We start from the raw sequence: 17603 nt of genomic DNA on the forward strand, positions 1-17603 counted from the left end.
GCAGGCAGATCTTGAGGCCAGCCTGGTCTACTGCCAGGGCTACACAGAGAAATCCTGTTTTTAAAACCAACATCAAAACCAAAACCAACCAAACCAAAAACACCTGGCAAAACCAGCTTGTACAATATGTCAATTAAAAATTATTTAGGTAGCTAAGCCTATGTGCTATTTAAGGAAATTCTACAGTTTTTTAGTTTTAAACTAATTTACATCAAATGTAAATTATGGCCAAAACAATGTGTATATATAATAATTACACAGACACACACACTGTAGAGCCCTATGTTTCATGTAGAACCCTAGCCTGCATGCTTGACCCTAGAAGCACATGTGTTTGTCACTTGGCTGACTGAGCCATCACAGGGCCACTGACAGACTTAGGTAGCTTACAGAAGCCCCAAGTTGTAAGGGACAGCCTGGAGCCATTAGCCTGGTCCTGAGAACAGGCTGGCTTGGCACCTTCTACCTACTTAAGCTTTTCAGTTGATTCGGTGATTTCTGCATCATTTCCATAAGCCCACACCTAGTCCTTGTGTAAGCAGGCAGAAACAAAGAAAGGTTCTAAATAAATCCGTATGCTTTGATGTGACACAGTGGCTCAGCAGAGAGAAAAGGCTAGTGACTGCCTGAGAGCTTAGCAGCAGTTAAGAAGGGATGACCACAAGCATGTGTCACGCATGCAACTGCTTACCTCACAGAAATGCAGCACGCAGGATGAGAAGGAGGCCGCTCCTGTAAGCAGATTTTGTATATGTCCTCTGGGCATATTAAATTTCTCAGACACACTCCAAACGCTGGTCTCTTTCAGCAAGGAATAAAGGACAAAAGACAGATAGAGTCTGTTGACGATGTTCTTGTCCACCTTCTAGAAAGACACAAAAGGCACGCTGGATGAAACTGCACCACGGGTCAGTAAGGACAGACTGAGTTCATAGGAGCTACTGGTGTCTCACTTTTCCAGTCATGAGAGGACGATAAGGTAAGTAGTTTCTGACGTAAAGGACACTCCCTGCTACTGGGAGAAGTGGATCAGAGTGAACGCTTAAGTCCCAGCACCTGGCAGTAACTGTGACGACCTGGGACAAGGACCTTTGCAGATGCGGTTATCTCAGGACCTGTAATGATGCCACCTAGGATTTATCATGGGCCCTGGCTGGAATCCTTATAAAATGAGGAAAGGAAAGAGAGACACTTGCTTCGTCTTAGGAAGAGATGTAGAAGGCGGGGAGCAGATGTGCTTAATAGCCCGGTAACCCCTGGTTTATCAAGTCTGTAGAACGGAAGGTGTCACATGGCCTTACAAAGAGCTTCAGTGTATTTATATTGTGCACATGGGTTTGAGTCACTTATCACCAGGAAAAATGTTGCCAAATTGTTCTGTGCTTAAATAAACAACTCAGGGTCAGACTGTCACAGTGTAAACCCACACTGGCTACTGAGTCGTGCGTAACCTAACTACCTCCTTGTCTCCCAGGGACCAGTGCTCTGCTGAAGGTGGGGAGACCTCCACGTTGACTGTGCTGTCTGTACACTGCTTTTGCATGTGAACGGAAGTCAGACATACACACGCAGCTCAACGGCAAGCTTGTCTGTACTCTGTACACTGCCAGGGAAAATGCTGGGTTTTCCTCTGTGGTCATTGTAATCAGTGTTCCCAAAGCTGGGACACAGGCAGGAAAAGGGTTCCTGTGGTGGGCAGCTTCTGCTCTGTGTATCTGCCTGTGGTGTTGGTGATCTTATTTCTTGTGTGAAGAATCTCACCACTAGTATCAAGTTAACTTAAGAAACAATTTCACAGATGGACTGGAAAGAGGAAAAGTAGTTTTGACATACAACATCAGTTGGGCATGGTGGTGTATGTGCCTACACTGCTAGCATTTGGAGGCTGAGGTGGGACGATCAAGCCCTGAGTTATGGAGCAAGCCCCTGTGTGAAATTGAAACATTAATAAGACATAGAAAAGAATACTGAGATAAAGGCTACATCTCAGTGGATTCTGAGTTACAGGTTCAGCATTATATAATGGAACATCCTTTTAAAAGCAGTAAGCAGAAAAAATGTACTGAATACAGGGTAGGCAAAGATAGCTTTCTAATTTGCCATTTTTTAATGTGCTTTTACCATTAACTATAAATTGAGTTAATGTAGGCTTTGCTTAGAATGTAATTCCAAAGCCAGGAAAAAGGATGGAATCATTACATGGTGGGATAAATACCTTAATTTCAAGAAATTCTTTGCAAGAAATGTCAATAATGGGGGTAGAGCTGGTGAGATGGCTCAGCAGGTTAGAGCACTTGCAGGGCTAGCGTGGCCTCCCGAGCCTGACAGGGGCCTGCCCAGAGGCAGGGAGGGGGCCAACTCCGAGAAGTTGTTCCTGGAGCTCCACATCGTGCCGCAGTCCGAACACATACACATTACGTACACACACACGTACACACACACACATACACATACGCGTGCGCGCACACATGCACATGCAAGTTAAAAGACAAAAAAGTTTTAAAGGAGTAGGTGTGGGTTGGAGGTTCTTTCTTTTTGAAAATTTTACTTTGTGTGTGTGTGTGTGTGTGTGTGTGTGACTAGAATGCGTGTGCATGTGTGCCATGTGTGCCATGTGCACACGAGGAAGTCAGGGAACAGCTCTTAGGAGTGGTTCTCTTCTGCACCTCGTGGAAGCTCCGTCTCTTGTTTCTGGCGTGCTGTATGTATTCCAGGCTAGCCTAGGCTTTAAGGGGCTCTGAGGACCGACTCAGGTTATGAGCACTATCAGCAAGTGCATTTCCTCTGAGCTGTTCTGACACCCCACGCTTCTTTTTCAATATGAAGAAATAAATTATATTTTAAAGTAAATACCATTTTCTTCAGAATTTAAAATAGTGATATGTTTAAAAGACTAAACTAGTAAATAAATTATTAAATATTTAATTATCACTTAACAAACATCGACTATATCAAAATGTAACAAAATTAAATTCTAGATTCAAATTTTTAAAGATGCCTTATTTTAATGTGGTAGCATTTAGTATGATTTTGGTTTTACTTTATATCTTAGAGGTTAATATAAAAGGCTTTAAGGAAATATTTGTATTTAGCATTTTGGAAATCGAGACCTAGTCAGTTCTAAAGTAAAAGACCCAATCTGAATGTCATGAAGTCTTTGTTTTAGGCCACTGCACTGCATGGGCCAGATGCACCATCCAGTACAGACCAGCCTGAACGCCATCACCAATTACTTAAAATAAAGCTAGAGCTGCCCACACATACTTAAGTACCTGGAGGAGATGGTAGGGAAGACAACTGTGTTTAGGTAAAAGTTGGACTAACAATGGACATGTAAAGAGGACGCGGGGTATCGAGGGGGACTGGATGATTACCAAGGGGTTATTTGTAGGCATCAGACTCAGTTTTGTTTTGTCCCAAGACATGAGGATTTTACTATTTGCTTTATGACTAACAACTGCTTAATTACACCAAATTGTCACTATCTACCAATATGCTATACGTTCATTTTCTACTTTTATCACAGTCTATCTGTTATGTAACAATGATTTCGTCATGACATGTTCATATGTGTACCACACATCACAATCACACCTTCACTACCTTTTTCCCTCACAGTTCCTGAATTTTAAACAGGAAAATGCAGGATACAAGACAAAAGAATCTTAGCTTCTCCACTTCAATCTTCCAAAATGCTTTGTATACTTCAAGGATTAAGTTGGGACTTTGGGGTTTTTTGGAGACAAGGAGTCACTATGTCGAGCAGGCTGGCCTCACAGAAACCTGCCTGCCTGTCTCTAGAGTGCACTGGGAAGCTTTCTGAGAACACTGAATTACAACCACAACCACAACCACAACATCCAGGCCTCTCCTGTGCAGAATCTGTAACATCCAGTAGGACAGCTCATATGGTTTCTGGAAAGCACACTGGCTTCTTCAGGGGATGGATGCTTAGTGGAAGAATGCTCATGTAGCCCTTGAGCATCAGGGTTTCATCAGCACTACACATACATACACACGCCAGCTACATATATTAACCTGTATGCATAATGGCTATTATAAAAACATTTACTGCAAATTCAACTTACATATACAGCTACATGATATTGTGCAAATACTTTATAATAGAGGCCTAACAGATTAATGTGTTTTGTTTGTTTGTTTCTTTATTTTGTTTTGTTTTTTGTTTTTTTAAAGAAAGGTCTCACTGTGTAGCTCTGGCTTGCCTGGAACACACTCTGTAGACCAGGCTGGCCTTGAACTCACAGAGATCTACCTGCCTCTACCCCCCAAGTGCTGGGAAACAAAAAAATTAAGTTGATAAAGGAGATGATACAATGACACTACTTTTGTTGAGTGAATTTATTAATTAGAAAATGAGAGGGATACAGCACCTTTCTGATGGCTTGCCCGGATGCTTTCTTCCCAATAAAGCTTTCGGAGACTCCAAGAAGAGCAGCTACATTTTGCTCTGCTGGACTGAGTTGACTAAACTACACAGAAAAGGGATAAACGCATGGAAAAAGTAAAATTGTAGCTTTAAAATCTGTCATTTGAGCTTAATCCGGTATTAATTCTGAGGTCACATTTTCATAATTTTAATGGACAAGGAAAAAACCCACAACATTTATAAGTATTACATGTTTTAAAAACAGAAGCTCAGGCCGGGCACAGTGGAGCATGCCTGTAATCCCAGAACTTGAGAAGGCAGAGGCAGGCAGATCACTGTGAGTTCAAGGCCAGCCTGGTCTAGAAATCAAGTCCAGGACAGCCAGGACTACACAGAGAAACCCTATCTCCAAAAACCAAAAACCAAAATAGAAATAGATACAGGTAGGTAGATATAGATATATGATTAGAAAATAACATACTTTATAGAATTATCATCAAAAGCAGAACATTGTTCCATCAATACCAGGCTAGAAATGATGGTGGTTCCGCGGAATTCCATGGCTTAGTGCTGGCACAGCTGTCTTGCTGTGTAAGCACACTCTCATGAACTTATCTTGCTGCACCTCTCAGAACACGTCTCCATCACTAGGAAGCACATGGCACTGCATGAAGAGATGGCCACGAGTGTTTTTTAAGGACTTTAATATTAGAGTGAGTTAGAAGAGGAAAGAGGTAAAAGGGAAGGGGTTGAAAGCAACTGTGCCATGTACTACCACTTCAAAAACTTACGTAATGACTTAAAAATGACACCATAGAAATTAATATCCTGAGATTAAAAAGCTGTAGACTAGGAGCGTGACGATCCGGTCCCAAGGTAGAACACACACTTATTACACACAAGGTAGAACACACACTTATTACACACAAAGCTTTGGGTTCAATCTTTAAAACCGTGAGGCGTGTGGGGAGGTCAGCCACTGTTTGCTTGGTGTAATCCTGTATATTCAGCCAGCCAGTGTCCACAGGGAGACATCACAATATGTTACTCTGCTGACTGGTTTTATTACACATAGGGCCGACTCGCTTGTGTTACTGACTATAAAATAAACACTCTTTGTGGGCTCGGAGATGGCTCAGTTAGTGAGGTGCTCACTGCACAAGCATGAGGACCTGAGTTTAAGACCTAGAACCCTTGCAGAGAGCCAGGTGTGGTGGCACTGAGCTTGAAATCCCAGAACTGAGGTCAGAGACAGGCTCATGCGCCAGGTCCCGCTGAGAGATCCCGTCTCAAAAAACAATGTGGGTGGTTCCTGAGGAATGACACCCGAGGTTGGCCTGACTGCACGCCCACATACAAACATGCACACCACCTCAATACACATATACACACACACAAAAATTTTTTAAAAACCCCAAAAGACATATATACATGTGTGCGAATGCCATAATAAGACCAATTATTTTGTACAATTAATATAAAGTGGTCTAAACAAAGAAGAGAAAGAAACTCTGAAAGACAAAATGGGTCAACAGATCAGTTGACAAAAGTCCTAAGAAGTCTAAGCTGAAAATCCCATTTTCTCACCTGCCTGAAGTACACCATCCAGTCGGGCTCAGACTGAGTGACAAGGTCATAGGGCGTTGTTAGGTAGACCAGATGGAGAAGGCTTTCCAGTACAAGTCCTTCAAGACCTTTCTTCAAGTCTCTATACAGAGTGTCACAATAGGCCAAATCGATGGCTCCTAAAGAAACACACAAACACAAATTCAGGAAGTGATTGGGTACACGCTTAGCCAGGGGTGGTGTCTGTGTGTTCATCCCAGCCACAGCTACGCAGCAAGCCTGAGGCCAGACTGACTTATGTGAGACCCAGTAACCCCGCCCTCGCCCCCAAAAAAATCCAGCCTGGAATAGTTTGAATATCAGCAAATGTATCTAACCTTTCAGAGTTTAGGATCCTCATCTTTAAGAGACAATAAAGCACAACTGAGTCACAAACGAGGGAACATACACTGAAGACTTGGGCTTTGTAAACTGGGATAATTCCCACACAAACAACATGAACATATGAGAGATATGCAAAGACATCATGATGCCGGGCGTGGTGGCACACGCCTTTAGTCCCGGCACGCTGGAGACAGAGGTGGGCGGATCTCTGAGTTCAAGGCCAGCCTGGTCTACAGAGTGAGTCCAGGACAGCCAGGGATACACAAAGAAACCCAGTCTCAAAAAACAAACAAGACAAAAAATATTATGATACTGGTGTGTTTGTGCCTGTAGTGTTATAATAAAAAATGAACACTTGGCAAGATTGAAAATAAACAAATATAAAGACTTGTTTGCTCTTCTTGCTGGCTGTGGAGCTCGGCCAAGGCCTCATGCACACTAGGTGTTTTACATCTGTGGGTAGTTCAGGTTGTAAATTAAACCCTGTGTGGTAGTCAGTTAACTATACCAGTCACACCCCAAGTTCTCTTATCTATAATGATCTTGGCGGCTACTGTAATGGTATGTATCAATTCGTAGACAGTTCTGATACAACTACTCTATTTTTGGTAATTTAGTCAGAAAACCATTTCAATGTGTACCCAAAATAAATTGAGATGCCCTGTTTATATGCCATGTGGCTGTTTATAAAAAAAATCATAATGTTCATAAATAAAAAGAAGGCTAAATATTTATGTTTTAGCCCTATTTTGGATGAGCCCAGCATAAAAGGAGCGTGGGCCTGGACTCTCAGTGTGGGCCCACATGTGATCTCAGCCACTTAGAGGCTGGGGCAGGAGGATTGCAAGTTCAGGGTCTGCCTGGACCACCGTGGACCAGCTAGCTCGGTCAACTTAGTGAAACCCAGACTCAAAAATTAAAAGAGAAAGCTGGGGATATAGCTCAGTGGCAGTGTGCCTGCCTAACACGTGACACCTTGGGTTCATGGCACTTTGTAAATAAGCATGATTACATTAAAAAGTAAACAATGTACATAAATACACATGTATCTATGCAGAAAAATACAGTCAGGTGGCGCCTGCCAGGACGCACTGCCCTTGTGTAAACGTGGCAGAGACACCATTAGGTGCTGTGACCTTTCTGAAGCACTGAGGTGTGTGTGGCCAGCGCTGTCCGACATGCTCTGTGGTGGAGATGTGCTTGGAGCAGTGAGCACTGAACTGAGAACACTGTGGGCTCCTGAGGAGTGAACTGGGCAGGCTATGGACTCTTCTGGTAACACAATCCCGAGCTCTGATATATGTGTGTGTGTACACGTGTGCCGGAGGACGGAGGCCAGGGATGAAGTAGGGTTCCTCAGCCATTCCCCACCTTACTATTTGCGACAGACTCTCTCACTGAACCACTGGTTGGCCAGCCAGCTGCAAGGACCTACCAGCCTCTGCCTCCCTCCGGCTGGGATTGCAGACTCACACCTGTCTGGCCCTTTGTGTGGGTGCTGGAGTGTGACCTCAGGTTGGTCTTTATGATTTGACTGACTGATGAGTGAGTCATCTCCCTAACCTAAGATTTTTTAAAAAGAGCAGACATGTGTTATTTTTCAATAAGTAAATTACAATATATTCAACAAATTCCCAGCTGGGTGTGGTAGTGCACACCTTTAGCCTCAGGACTCAGGAGGCACGTTCACAGGGAGATTACTCATGGCAGGACGTTAAGCTGCAGGCTGCTGAGGGAGGGGCGGGGAAGGAGGCGTGGCCATCTTCTCTGCATACCTGTGCAATTACTTACAGATAACAGTATTTTCAACTTTTGAAAGCTAAAGTAGCTTGTAAGAGTAATGCTTCTAACATGAAAGCACAATTTCAATCTAAAGAAAGAACATAACTTAAGATCCTTTGTTTCCAATACATTTCCTTAGAAAAATACTGAGACTCAGGTAAACTTACCCTTAAAAGAAGCTTGACCCAACTTTGTGATGCGGAAACAACACTGAAGCTCCTCAGGACTGCTGTGGCTGTCTTTCAGTAGCAGTCCCTTCTCCGCCAGGGGTCGAAGAGCATCAACAGTTAGTTCCCAGAGACTTTTTTCTTTCAATAAAACCTTTTGCTGAACACCAAAAAGTGTACCATTCATAAACTCGTATATGTCACCAAGACTTGTTGCAATCTGAAAGAATTGAGGACACCATTGGGCATTTCCCTGAGTTCAGGAAACAGTATTATTCACTTCGTATCTTTTTTTTTTTTTTTTTTTTTTGGTTTTTCGAGACAGGGTCTCTCTGTGTTAGCCTTGGCTATCCTGGACTCGCTTTGTAGACCAGGCAGGCCTTGAACTCTCAGCGATCTATCTGCCTGCCCCTACCTCCCGAGTGCTGGGATTAAAGGCATGTGCCACCATGCCCTGCTCACTTTCATATCTTAAAGCTGTTTGAAGAAAAAAAAAATAGCATAAAATCTACACAATTAAAAATTAACAAGAGCTGGCACAGTGACACACACCTGTAATCCAAGCATTGAGGAGGCAAAGGCAGGAGGATCTCTGTGAATTTGAAGCCAGCCTGGTCTACAAAGTGAGTCTAGGACAGCCAAGGCTACACAGAGAAACCCTGGAACTTGCTCTGTAGACCAGGCTGCTCTGAACTCACAGAGATCCACCTGCCTCTGCCTCCTGAGCGCTGGGATAAAGATGTGAGCCACCACACCTGGCTCCTATTTTATTATTTTAGTTGCACACCTGTGTGTGTGGTGAGGCCTGTGCATACCAGTACAGGCCCCCGTGGGAGCAGAGGTGCTGGATCCACTGAGGCTGGAGTTAAAAGCCACCTGATGTGGGACCCGGGAACTGAACTTGGGTCCTCTGCAAGGGCAGGACCAGCTCTTAACCCCTGAGCCGTCCTCCAGGCCCCAAATACTGCTTGGCTTTTATATTATCTCCAAAGCTGTGTTCTGCTCAACCTCTCTAGCCAATTCCCCCAGTTCCACTCTGACTCTGTGTGAAATCCTCTCTTCATCCACTTCTACCTACTCGGGGAAGCACGCTTTAGCTCTAAAGGCTGCAGTAAAGATAAAAAAGCTACATGGAAACCACAGCGGGCAGAGTCCACTGTACCAGCATCAGGCGAGGTTTTGGCAGAAGGGCTACCTTACTCAGTCTTTCCCTCCCTCTTCTGTCCTGGGTTCCCGTTCCTGTCCTCGTACGCCTTCTCCCCTCCCCTCCTGTTCATTATTTACAACTTACAACAGTGATCCCGATACCCTGCACTTGGTATTCAGATGGACTACTCAGTCTGAATAAGAACACATTTTTATTAGCCAATTTCACCAAAGTCAGCATGTTATATTAAAGTATGATCGATCAATAGCTCTAACAATTCTGATGATACTTCAACAGGAGTATTTAAGTAGTCATTTTATATTAAACCAATATGAGGGATAATAAAAATATTATGGGGCACTCATTTTTGTATTGCTTCTCTCTTTGCCTTTATTAACAATTATTCTTAGTATTAATCAAGCTCCAGTGCACTTGGAAGCTACTGTGGAGCTGATGTTCAGTTTGTGGATCGCTGGGGCGGGTTGGATGAGAAGTTCCCAGAGTCTCAGGCATCTGCATACTCGCTCCCAGGTTGGCAGTGCTGTTTGTGTGGGGCCTTGCTGGGGTGGGCTTTGACGGTTCCCATTCCAAGCCCTCTGCTTCCTGCTTGCATTTTGAGCTGTGAGCGCTCTGCCTCCAGCTCCAGTGGCATCCTGTCCCCACCATGATGGACCCTAACCCAAACCCTAACCCTCTTTCTTCTTCTTCTCCTTCTCCTCCTCCTCCTCCTCCTTCTTCTCTTTTTGGTTTTCTCTTTGTAGACCAGGCTGGCCTCGAACTCACAGCGATCCACCTGCCTCTGCCTCCCAAGCGCTGGGATTAAAGGCATGCACCACTACGCCTGGCTCAACCCTCTTTCTTCTAAATGTTGTCTGGGTTGTGGTGTTTTAGTATAGCAACAGCAAACAGCCACTGCAGTCTGCACAGCTTCTTTTCTGACCAATTACAGCAGAAGGCCAGGTAGAGTAGGAGCTTGATTTGTCTTCAAGTCATTTTTCCACTCCTCTCTGGAAGGCTTGGCCATGATTTAAACCTCTGCTTACCTTTGGACAAGGCCAAAGTTTGTTAAGTATGTATTGAGTGTCATCTACATGCCAAGCATGGTGTAAGGCACTGCCACTCAAAGGTCAACAAACAGAGTGTGAGCCCTGCCTTTTCAGGCCTTTTAGAGCAGGGGTGCATTATTAGCGGAATAAAAGTAAACACAAACGTGATCTCCGGCTGATTGGTGCAGCTAAAGGGAAGGAGCGCAGCTCTGTGAAGTAAGTAACAGACTGACTCAGAGGCGCAGGGAGCGCATCCCCAGGGAGGTCACGGTTAGACTAAAAACTGCAGGTGAGGAAGAGCAATCAGATAAGGGGTATACTGAGTGTGAGGCTGGATGGAGGGGGGGAGGGTGGGTAAGTCTCAAATCCAGGGGATATTAAGATACTAGTATACCTTACTTTAGAGAAATGAAAACAGAAAGCCAGGGCTTCTGGAATGAAGTGCAAGGAGCATGTGAGAGGCCAGACTGGAGGCTGGCGGAGGCCACATTCATCAGACACCAGGGTGAGAAGTTTGGGACTAGACTTTCCTTTTTTTTTTTCTGGGTTTTTAGGTTTTTTAAAAACAGGGTTTCATGTAGCCTGGCTTGCCTTCAACTCCTGATCTGTCTGCCTTCACTGTGCAGGTGCTCTGCCTATGGGTATGTGCACTATTCCCCCAGTTTTTGGGGTTATTATTATTATTTTTTTAAATTTTATTTTAAGACAGAGTCTTACTATGTAGTCCTAGCTAGTCTACAAAAACAACAAAAACAAAAACCAACCTTCCCACCTGTCTTCCAAGTGCTAAGATTAAAGGCACTGTGTAATATGCTTGGGTTCAATTTTTACCTCATTAGGAAACCACTGACCAAGTTTAAGTGGAAAGAGTGACATATTATGCATATTTTGTAGTTATTCTGTGTGACACTTACTTGGAGGGGCTGTGGCAGGCCAGGCTGCAGGGAGACCATCAGGATACAGGGCAGTGCAGGCCTACAGTGGACAGGAGCTTACTGTTCTTTGCTTCTAATTCAGTGTTTGTGAAAACAGAAACTATACTTAATTCAAGGATTGAAGATAAAAGGAAGTATGTGGCAGAGTGTCTGAAACATGGATATGGTAAAAAAAAAAAAAAAATCAGGGGCTCCCTGAGTCCCACGATGCAGCTGTCACAATCTTCCGGTCATTGTGTGTCTGTAGGGAGGGCTCACCTCCATCCTCTCAGCCTCTGACATCCCACTGTGCGAGTCACAAGGCTTGGTTGGTATCAGAGCCAAGTTCTTACAAAGTCTCTATGTCGACTGCTATGTCTCTGATGGCTAAGCATGCTCTCCTATTATCCAATTACACCATATAGTCTGGGGTAACTTTTTCCACCCAACCTTCCACTCTTCATTACCCTCATCCAGTTAAGTGTCCAGCCTGCTCACTAGTACCCACGTCACAGCAAACTTTTTTTCTTTCTTGCATTCTACTCTAAATACTTAGAATGGCTTATCTCTTCCTTCTGTGTCTAATCTGTGTCTCTCCGTCAACCTCATTGCATTTAATTCTTTTTCTTTCTTTGGACTTTGATGATTCTACAGTGGCCAGGTATTTCATCTGCAAGGAACCAAAGCCTGTGATATCTCTTCTTCAGTTATGCCTCACACTTTTACTTCCATGTTCATACTAATGAGGACAGGTTATATGCTGAGCTAAGAACAATGGATTTGAAGATAGAAAAAGCTAAATTCAAACCTACAAGAAGAACAGCATGATGGGTGGATCTGGGCCCAGGGGGGTCTGCTCAAACTATTGCACTAACCAAGGACAATACAATAGTAAACATCAAACCCCTACTCTGATCTACCCAATGGACAGGACATTCTCCACAGGTATGTGGAGAGCAAGGACTGACTTTGACATGAGCTCCGGTGCTCCGTTTTGACCACCTCCCCTTGGTGAGGAGGCCTGGTGGCACTCAATCAAAGAAAGAATAAGCAGGCTACCAAGATGAGACTTGATAGCCTATGACCATATAGTGGGGGAGGAGGTCCCCCTCAGTCATAGACCTAGGGTAGGGGACTAGGGTGTAAGCGGGAGGGAGGGAGAAATGGGAGGATATTTATTTTTATTTTAAGTACATTGATGTTTTGCCTGCAATCTGTGAGGGTGTCAGATTCTCTGGAGCTGGAGTTACAGACAATTGTGAGCTGCCATGTGGTTGCTGGGAATTGAACCTGGGTCCTTTGGAAGAGCAGCCGGTGCTCTTAACCACTGTGCCATCCCTCTAGGCCCAATTTGCCTGAATTTTTAAAAACATCTATTATCTCAAGTAATAGTCATCATACTTTAAAACTTTAAAAATTACCTTCAAACCAATTAGAGAGAGAAACAAACTCTGGATCCCCTTCGTGAACTCCTCAACAAGATGGCTGTGGCAGTTTTCCAGTGGCCCATTTATTAGGTCCAGGACCTATAAAAGTTAAAGCAGTGTTTCATTTTGTGCTGCTACCTAACAAACAGTGTTCCACATAAAGGCCTCACAGTTTGTGAGATCTCTGGAAGCCCCACACTCCTCCAAAGCCAAAACAAAACCATATTACAAAATCCCCAAAGAGCAAGAATTAACAGATGTTCTATAAAGTAAGAATAAACAGAAAACTATTTTTCATTGTCTGAAATATAAAAATATTTGAGCTGCATTACGACTAAGTCATACAGGAGGCTTAAGGAGCGCTGGTAGTTGGTTTTAAGAAACGCCCCACGTGAGTCTGGCCAGGCGAGCAGTACCTGCTGCTTGTCTTTTTCTTGTAGCAGCAGAATGCTCTCCCCAGCAGTGTCTATGCCAGCCCGGCCAGCCCTGCCGACCATCTGCTTATACTGGTTCCTCTTTAAGAATTCCTTAGCCACGTAGGGAGCTCTCAAGATGACTCTACGGAAGGTATAAAATGAAAAGCGATCCTCTATTAAAACTCAATTCCATTTTACTTATGTGTTACTATATGCAATGACACGTTAACTTTAAACAAAACTGCGTTTACAATGCATCTTTGATGTCTTTGGTTCTTACACATGTTATCTGCAATTCTTAGAAAATGTTTAGGGTATCCTTATTATTATTATTTTTTTCTTATGAAGAAATGAGCTGCAATTCACTGGTTTTGTGGCTTAAGCCACAAAATCAGTAAAAGCCAGCACCATCACCTGAACTCATGTTTGTGTAGTTGAGAGGCCCATGATCAGTCTACAGCAGTGCTCTCCAAAGCTTCTCAGTTTTATACTCCGGAAATGAAAGACAGCCTTGTACCACCACCACATGCTACCGACCTATGGAGTCACATTGTCTTTAACTATAAAGCACTAGAGATTTCAACTGGCTTTAGTCTACAAAACCAGCTGTTTCAGTTCTGCTCACGCATGAACGAGTCTGTAGGCAGCTTTCCTCTCCAAAGGGAAATGAAGACGCTGTCATTTTGCCTACATTATCAACTTCTTTATTTATAAGTCTCACAGACTGTCTAGATTTGATAAATACTTGAAGAAAACAAACATAAAAGAAATCTAATGAGAACACCCAGAATAAATGACTAACTATAGCAAATAAACAGGGAACAGTAAAGAATTTTTAAAAATTATTAATAGTATCCACAGAAAATTCCACAGGGAATCATATCCACTGTATAAAAGCAGACTGCTACAAGAAGTGCAATAGAATTCTTGAAAATTTAAAATTCATTTAAAGTCTAAAGAAAATAATGAATAAACATAAGTAACAGAACAGTAAAACTTAGCTTTCTATACTGCCATCGTATTCATCCACTCCCACACCTTCCTATCCCTTCCCACTTTACTAACCTACTTCTGTGTTTTTAAAAAAAATGGATTTTTTTGGGATGGTGGTGCTGGGGTTTGAATCTCGGGCTTTCTGGGTGTTAGGGGAGCACTCTGCATGGTGGTGCTGGGGTTTGAACCTGGGGCTTTCTGGGTGTTAGGGGAGCACTCTGTATTGCACTGCTTCCCTGTCCTCTAAAAATCTGGATTTTATATGAAGGTAAAATCGGAGAAAAAAAGAGAGTCAACAGCTCGAACCACACATCTGTGCCTCAGTCTAGCCAAAGTCACAAGAGAAGAGCGTAAAGACGATGGAAGGATGAAATACAGAAATGACTACCAACAGTTCTGAGATGAAGAAAATTGTAAGGCTCAAGACGGAGGCACTCACCAAGTGCCATGCCCTGGCTGAAAGACAAGTCGGTGGGGATTGTTGGGACCAGGCTGCCTGGGCTCCAACCTAGGCTTTAAAATGCAGTTATTTGGTATGACATTCAACAAGATGATGATGATGATTATTATCAATTACTACTATTACTGGTTTGCTTTTTGAGACAAGTTTTCTCTGTATAGTCCTGCTGTCCTGGAACTCATCCTGTAGTCCAAGCTGGTCTTGAACTCACAGAGATCCACCTGCCTCCGCCTCTCAAATGCAGGGAAAGTTAATTATTTTATAGATTTCAATTCCATAAAATGTTGGTCATAAATTGTGAGGGTTGAATAAATAGAATGTTAAAGAGCGAGCGAGGTGCTGGGGTGGGAGATGGTGATGTGGGAATCGGAGGAATCATCACATCGACTACAACGAGTGCGACTACACACGAGGAAAATTAAGGTTAAAAAGAGAAATGTAAAAGCTGCTGGAGGGGCTGGCTCAGTGGATCAAGCACTGGCCTCCAAGACCGACTCCCTGCGTTCTAGCTCCAGGACCCACAAGGCGGACGGAAAAAACCCAACTGACTCCGCCTCCCGAAGTTGTCCTCCAACTTGAACAATCACACCGTGACATGCGTGCTCCTTCACCCCACAGAATGAATATAAAACAAAGAACTTTTGAAGAGGAGAAAATACAGATCCATACAGAAAGAAAAAGCTGGTGCCATACTGGGAATGGTGGAGCATGTCTTTAATCCCAGCAGTTAAGAGGCAGGGGCAGGCGGATCTTTGTGTATTCAAAGTCAGGTCTATAGAGTGAGTTCCAGACCAGCCAGGGCTAACAGTGTGACCCTGTCTCTAGATAGGTTATATATTTAACTGCATAATTAACAATTATGAGATTGAGACTTAAGACTGTATACCCAGTAGAAAAACGTTCTTTCTAATATTCATAAAAATTTTGTGAAAATAATTTGTTAGAAAACCCCCCATCATGCCAGATATGGTAGCGCACACCTTTAATCCTGTACTTGGGAGGTAAAGGCAGGTGGGTCTCTGTGATTTCGAGGTCAGCCTGGTCTATAAAGTGAGTCCAGGACAGCCAAGGATACACAGAGAAACCTTGTCTCAAAAAACCAAAACCAAACAACCAACCAAATAAAACAAAACAAAAAGCTCATCATCATGAGTTATACAGAGAAGTCAATTACACAGTTTTATAGTTTTATAGTTTGGTAATATCTGAAAAGGTAACCAAGGATCTGACCTTAAAGAGCTATTGCATTCATGCGGGGTGGTGACGGTGGTGGTGGTGGTGGTGGTGGCAGCAGTGGCGCACACCTTTGATTTCAGCATTCAGGAGGCAGAAGCAGGAGGATCTCTGAGTTCCAGATCAGCCTGGCCTACAGAGTGAGTTCAAGGCCAGCCTCACTCTTCAGAATGAGTTCCAAGACAGCCTGGGCTATACAGAGAAACCCTGACTCCAAAACAAACAACCAACAAACAAAAAGCTAACACATTCAGACAGTTTTAACTAGCTCCTCCACTGCGGACTGAAATACATCATCATATATGTCAGGCCACTGAACTCCACCCCAGCCTGGCTTTCCAAACCAGCTCAGTAACATTTCAAGGAAATCTTTTAAATGAACTCTTTAGGTCTTGTGAAATCTTCCTGGAAGCAGAATCAGACCCTGGTGTCACAAGATTCATGCCTCTATTTCCAGCATGGAGGATGGAGGTTGAGGCAGGGTCCCTCCAGTCTGAGGCCTGGGCTATAGAGACCCTGTCTCACAAGCTGAAGACACAGCAGACAATCACACACATGAAAGCGAGAGGGTGCAAGAGAGAGGAACTAAATACCAGGAAATCTGTTTTTCATTAAAACGTTAAAGGAAACAAGGCAACTCAGCAAAGGAAAGCACTCGGTTCTTCTCCCCTCCCATCGACAACGCAAAGAGGACACTTTACCTCCGAGCGGGCAGATTGACGCCTGCTGCCAGGGTGGATGTGCAGGTGAAAAGGCAGAGCACACCTGTGGAGTAGGCCTCTTCCAGAAGCTTCCGTTCATCAGTAGTTAAACCACTGTGGTGATAGGCAATTCCGAACGGGATGGTACGCTTCAGGATAGGACACACTTTGCCACTGCCGATGTTCCTCAGGCTTTTAATCACTTCACTTTTTTCTTTCTCTCTGTGGTTGAGATATTCCCTAGAAAAAAGATTTGTTAGGCGCATCAGCCTGGCACTGGAGTAATGAGATCAGTAAAAAACAGACTTCTTTTCCAGAGGATGGGGTTCAGTTCCCAGCACCCACATGGCAGCTCACAACCATCTGTAACTACAGATGGCATCAGGCATATACATGGTACACATGTGTGTGTGCACATGTGCAAAGCACCCATACACATAAAAATAAATCCATTTTTAAAAGGAAGAAATAAGAGCTGCTGAGCCATAGTTGAGACGGTGCGTACCACTTTTCTTTTAATACAGCGTGCTAGCATCCTTCTAGTTATGTGTTACTGTGATCATATAAGTACACGAAATGTTCTTAGTGTGTACTTTGTATGCATGTGCATGTGTTTGTATTTGTCTACACGGGTGTAGACATGTTTTTACAAAGAGGCTAAAGGTTGACTTTCAGATGTTTTTCTCATCATTTTCCAGTTTGGTTTTTGAGACAGAATCTCTCACTAAACCCGAGTTCACGAGTCAGCCAGACTAGTTGGCCAGGGAGCTGCAGGGAGCTGCCCCCTGTGCCTCCCCAGCACTGGATTACAGGTATGTACCACCACGCCTGGCTTTCACAAGGTGCCAGGGACTGACGATTGAGTTCTCTGACTGAGCCATCGCCCCAGCCCTAGAAAACATTCCTTTAATTTTACTTCTCACTTCACCAACCACTGGAAACACTCTCCACGTCCTTTTGTGGCTCACAGAACTCTA

General features: G+C 43.7%; 1 protein-coding gene across 5 annotated transcripts in view; it reads right to left on the reverse strand.

Moving 5' to 3' along the window:
• Positions 1 to 17603, reverse strand: part of HELQ (helicase, POLQ like) — a 40896-nt gene that overhangs the window by 6046 nt on the left and 17247 nt on the right. The window contains exons 9-15 of one of the 5 annotated variants that reach the window (XM_084759956.1): positions 16627 to 16866; positions 13240 to 13381; positions 12818 to 12922; positions 8290 to 8509; positions 5978 to 6135; positions 4395 to 4493; positions 692 to 865 (exon numbers count right to left, since the gene is read on the reverse strand). In XM_084759956.1, coding sequence (XP_084616082.1) covers positions 692 to 865; positions 4395 to 4493; positions 5978 to 6135; positions 8290 to 8509; positions 12818 to 12922; positions 13240 to 13381; positions 16627 to 16866 — 1138 coding nt within the window. Of the gene's footprint in view, positions 1 to 691; positions 866 to 4394; positions 4494 to 5977; positions 6136 to 8289; positions 8543 to 9168; positions 10480 to 11491; positions 11704 to 12817; positions 12923 to 13239; positions 13382 to 16626; positions 16867 to 17603 lie in introns of those variants that run through there. The other 4 variants (XM_084759955.1, XM_084759957.1, XM_084759958.1 and 1 more) reach the window with 4 other exon arrangements.

This window comes from Acomys minous (assembly GCF_964271855.1).
Source record: "Acomys minous genome assembly, chromosome: 15".
NCBI classification, from domain to species: Eukaryota; Metazoa; Chordata; class Mammalia; order Rodentia; family Muridae; genus Acomys; species Acomys minous.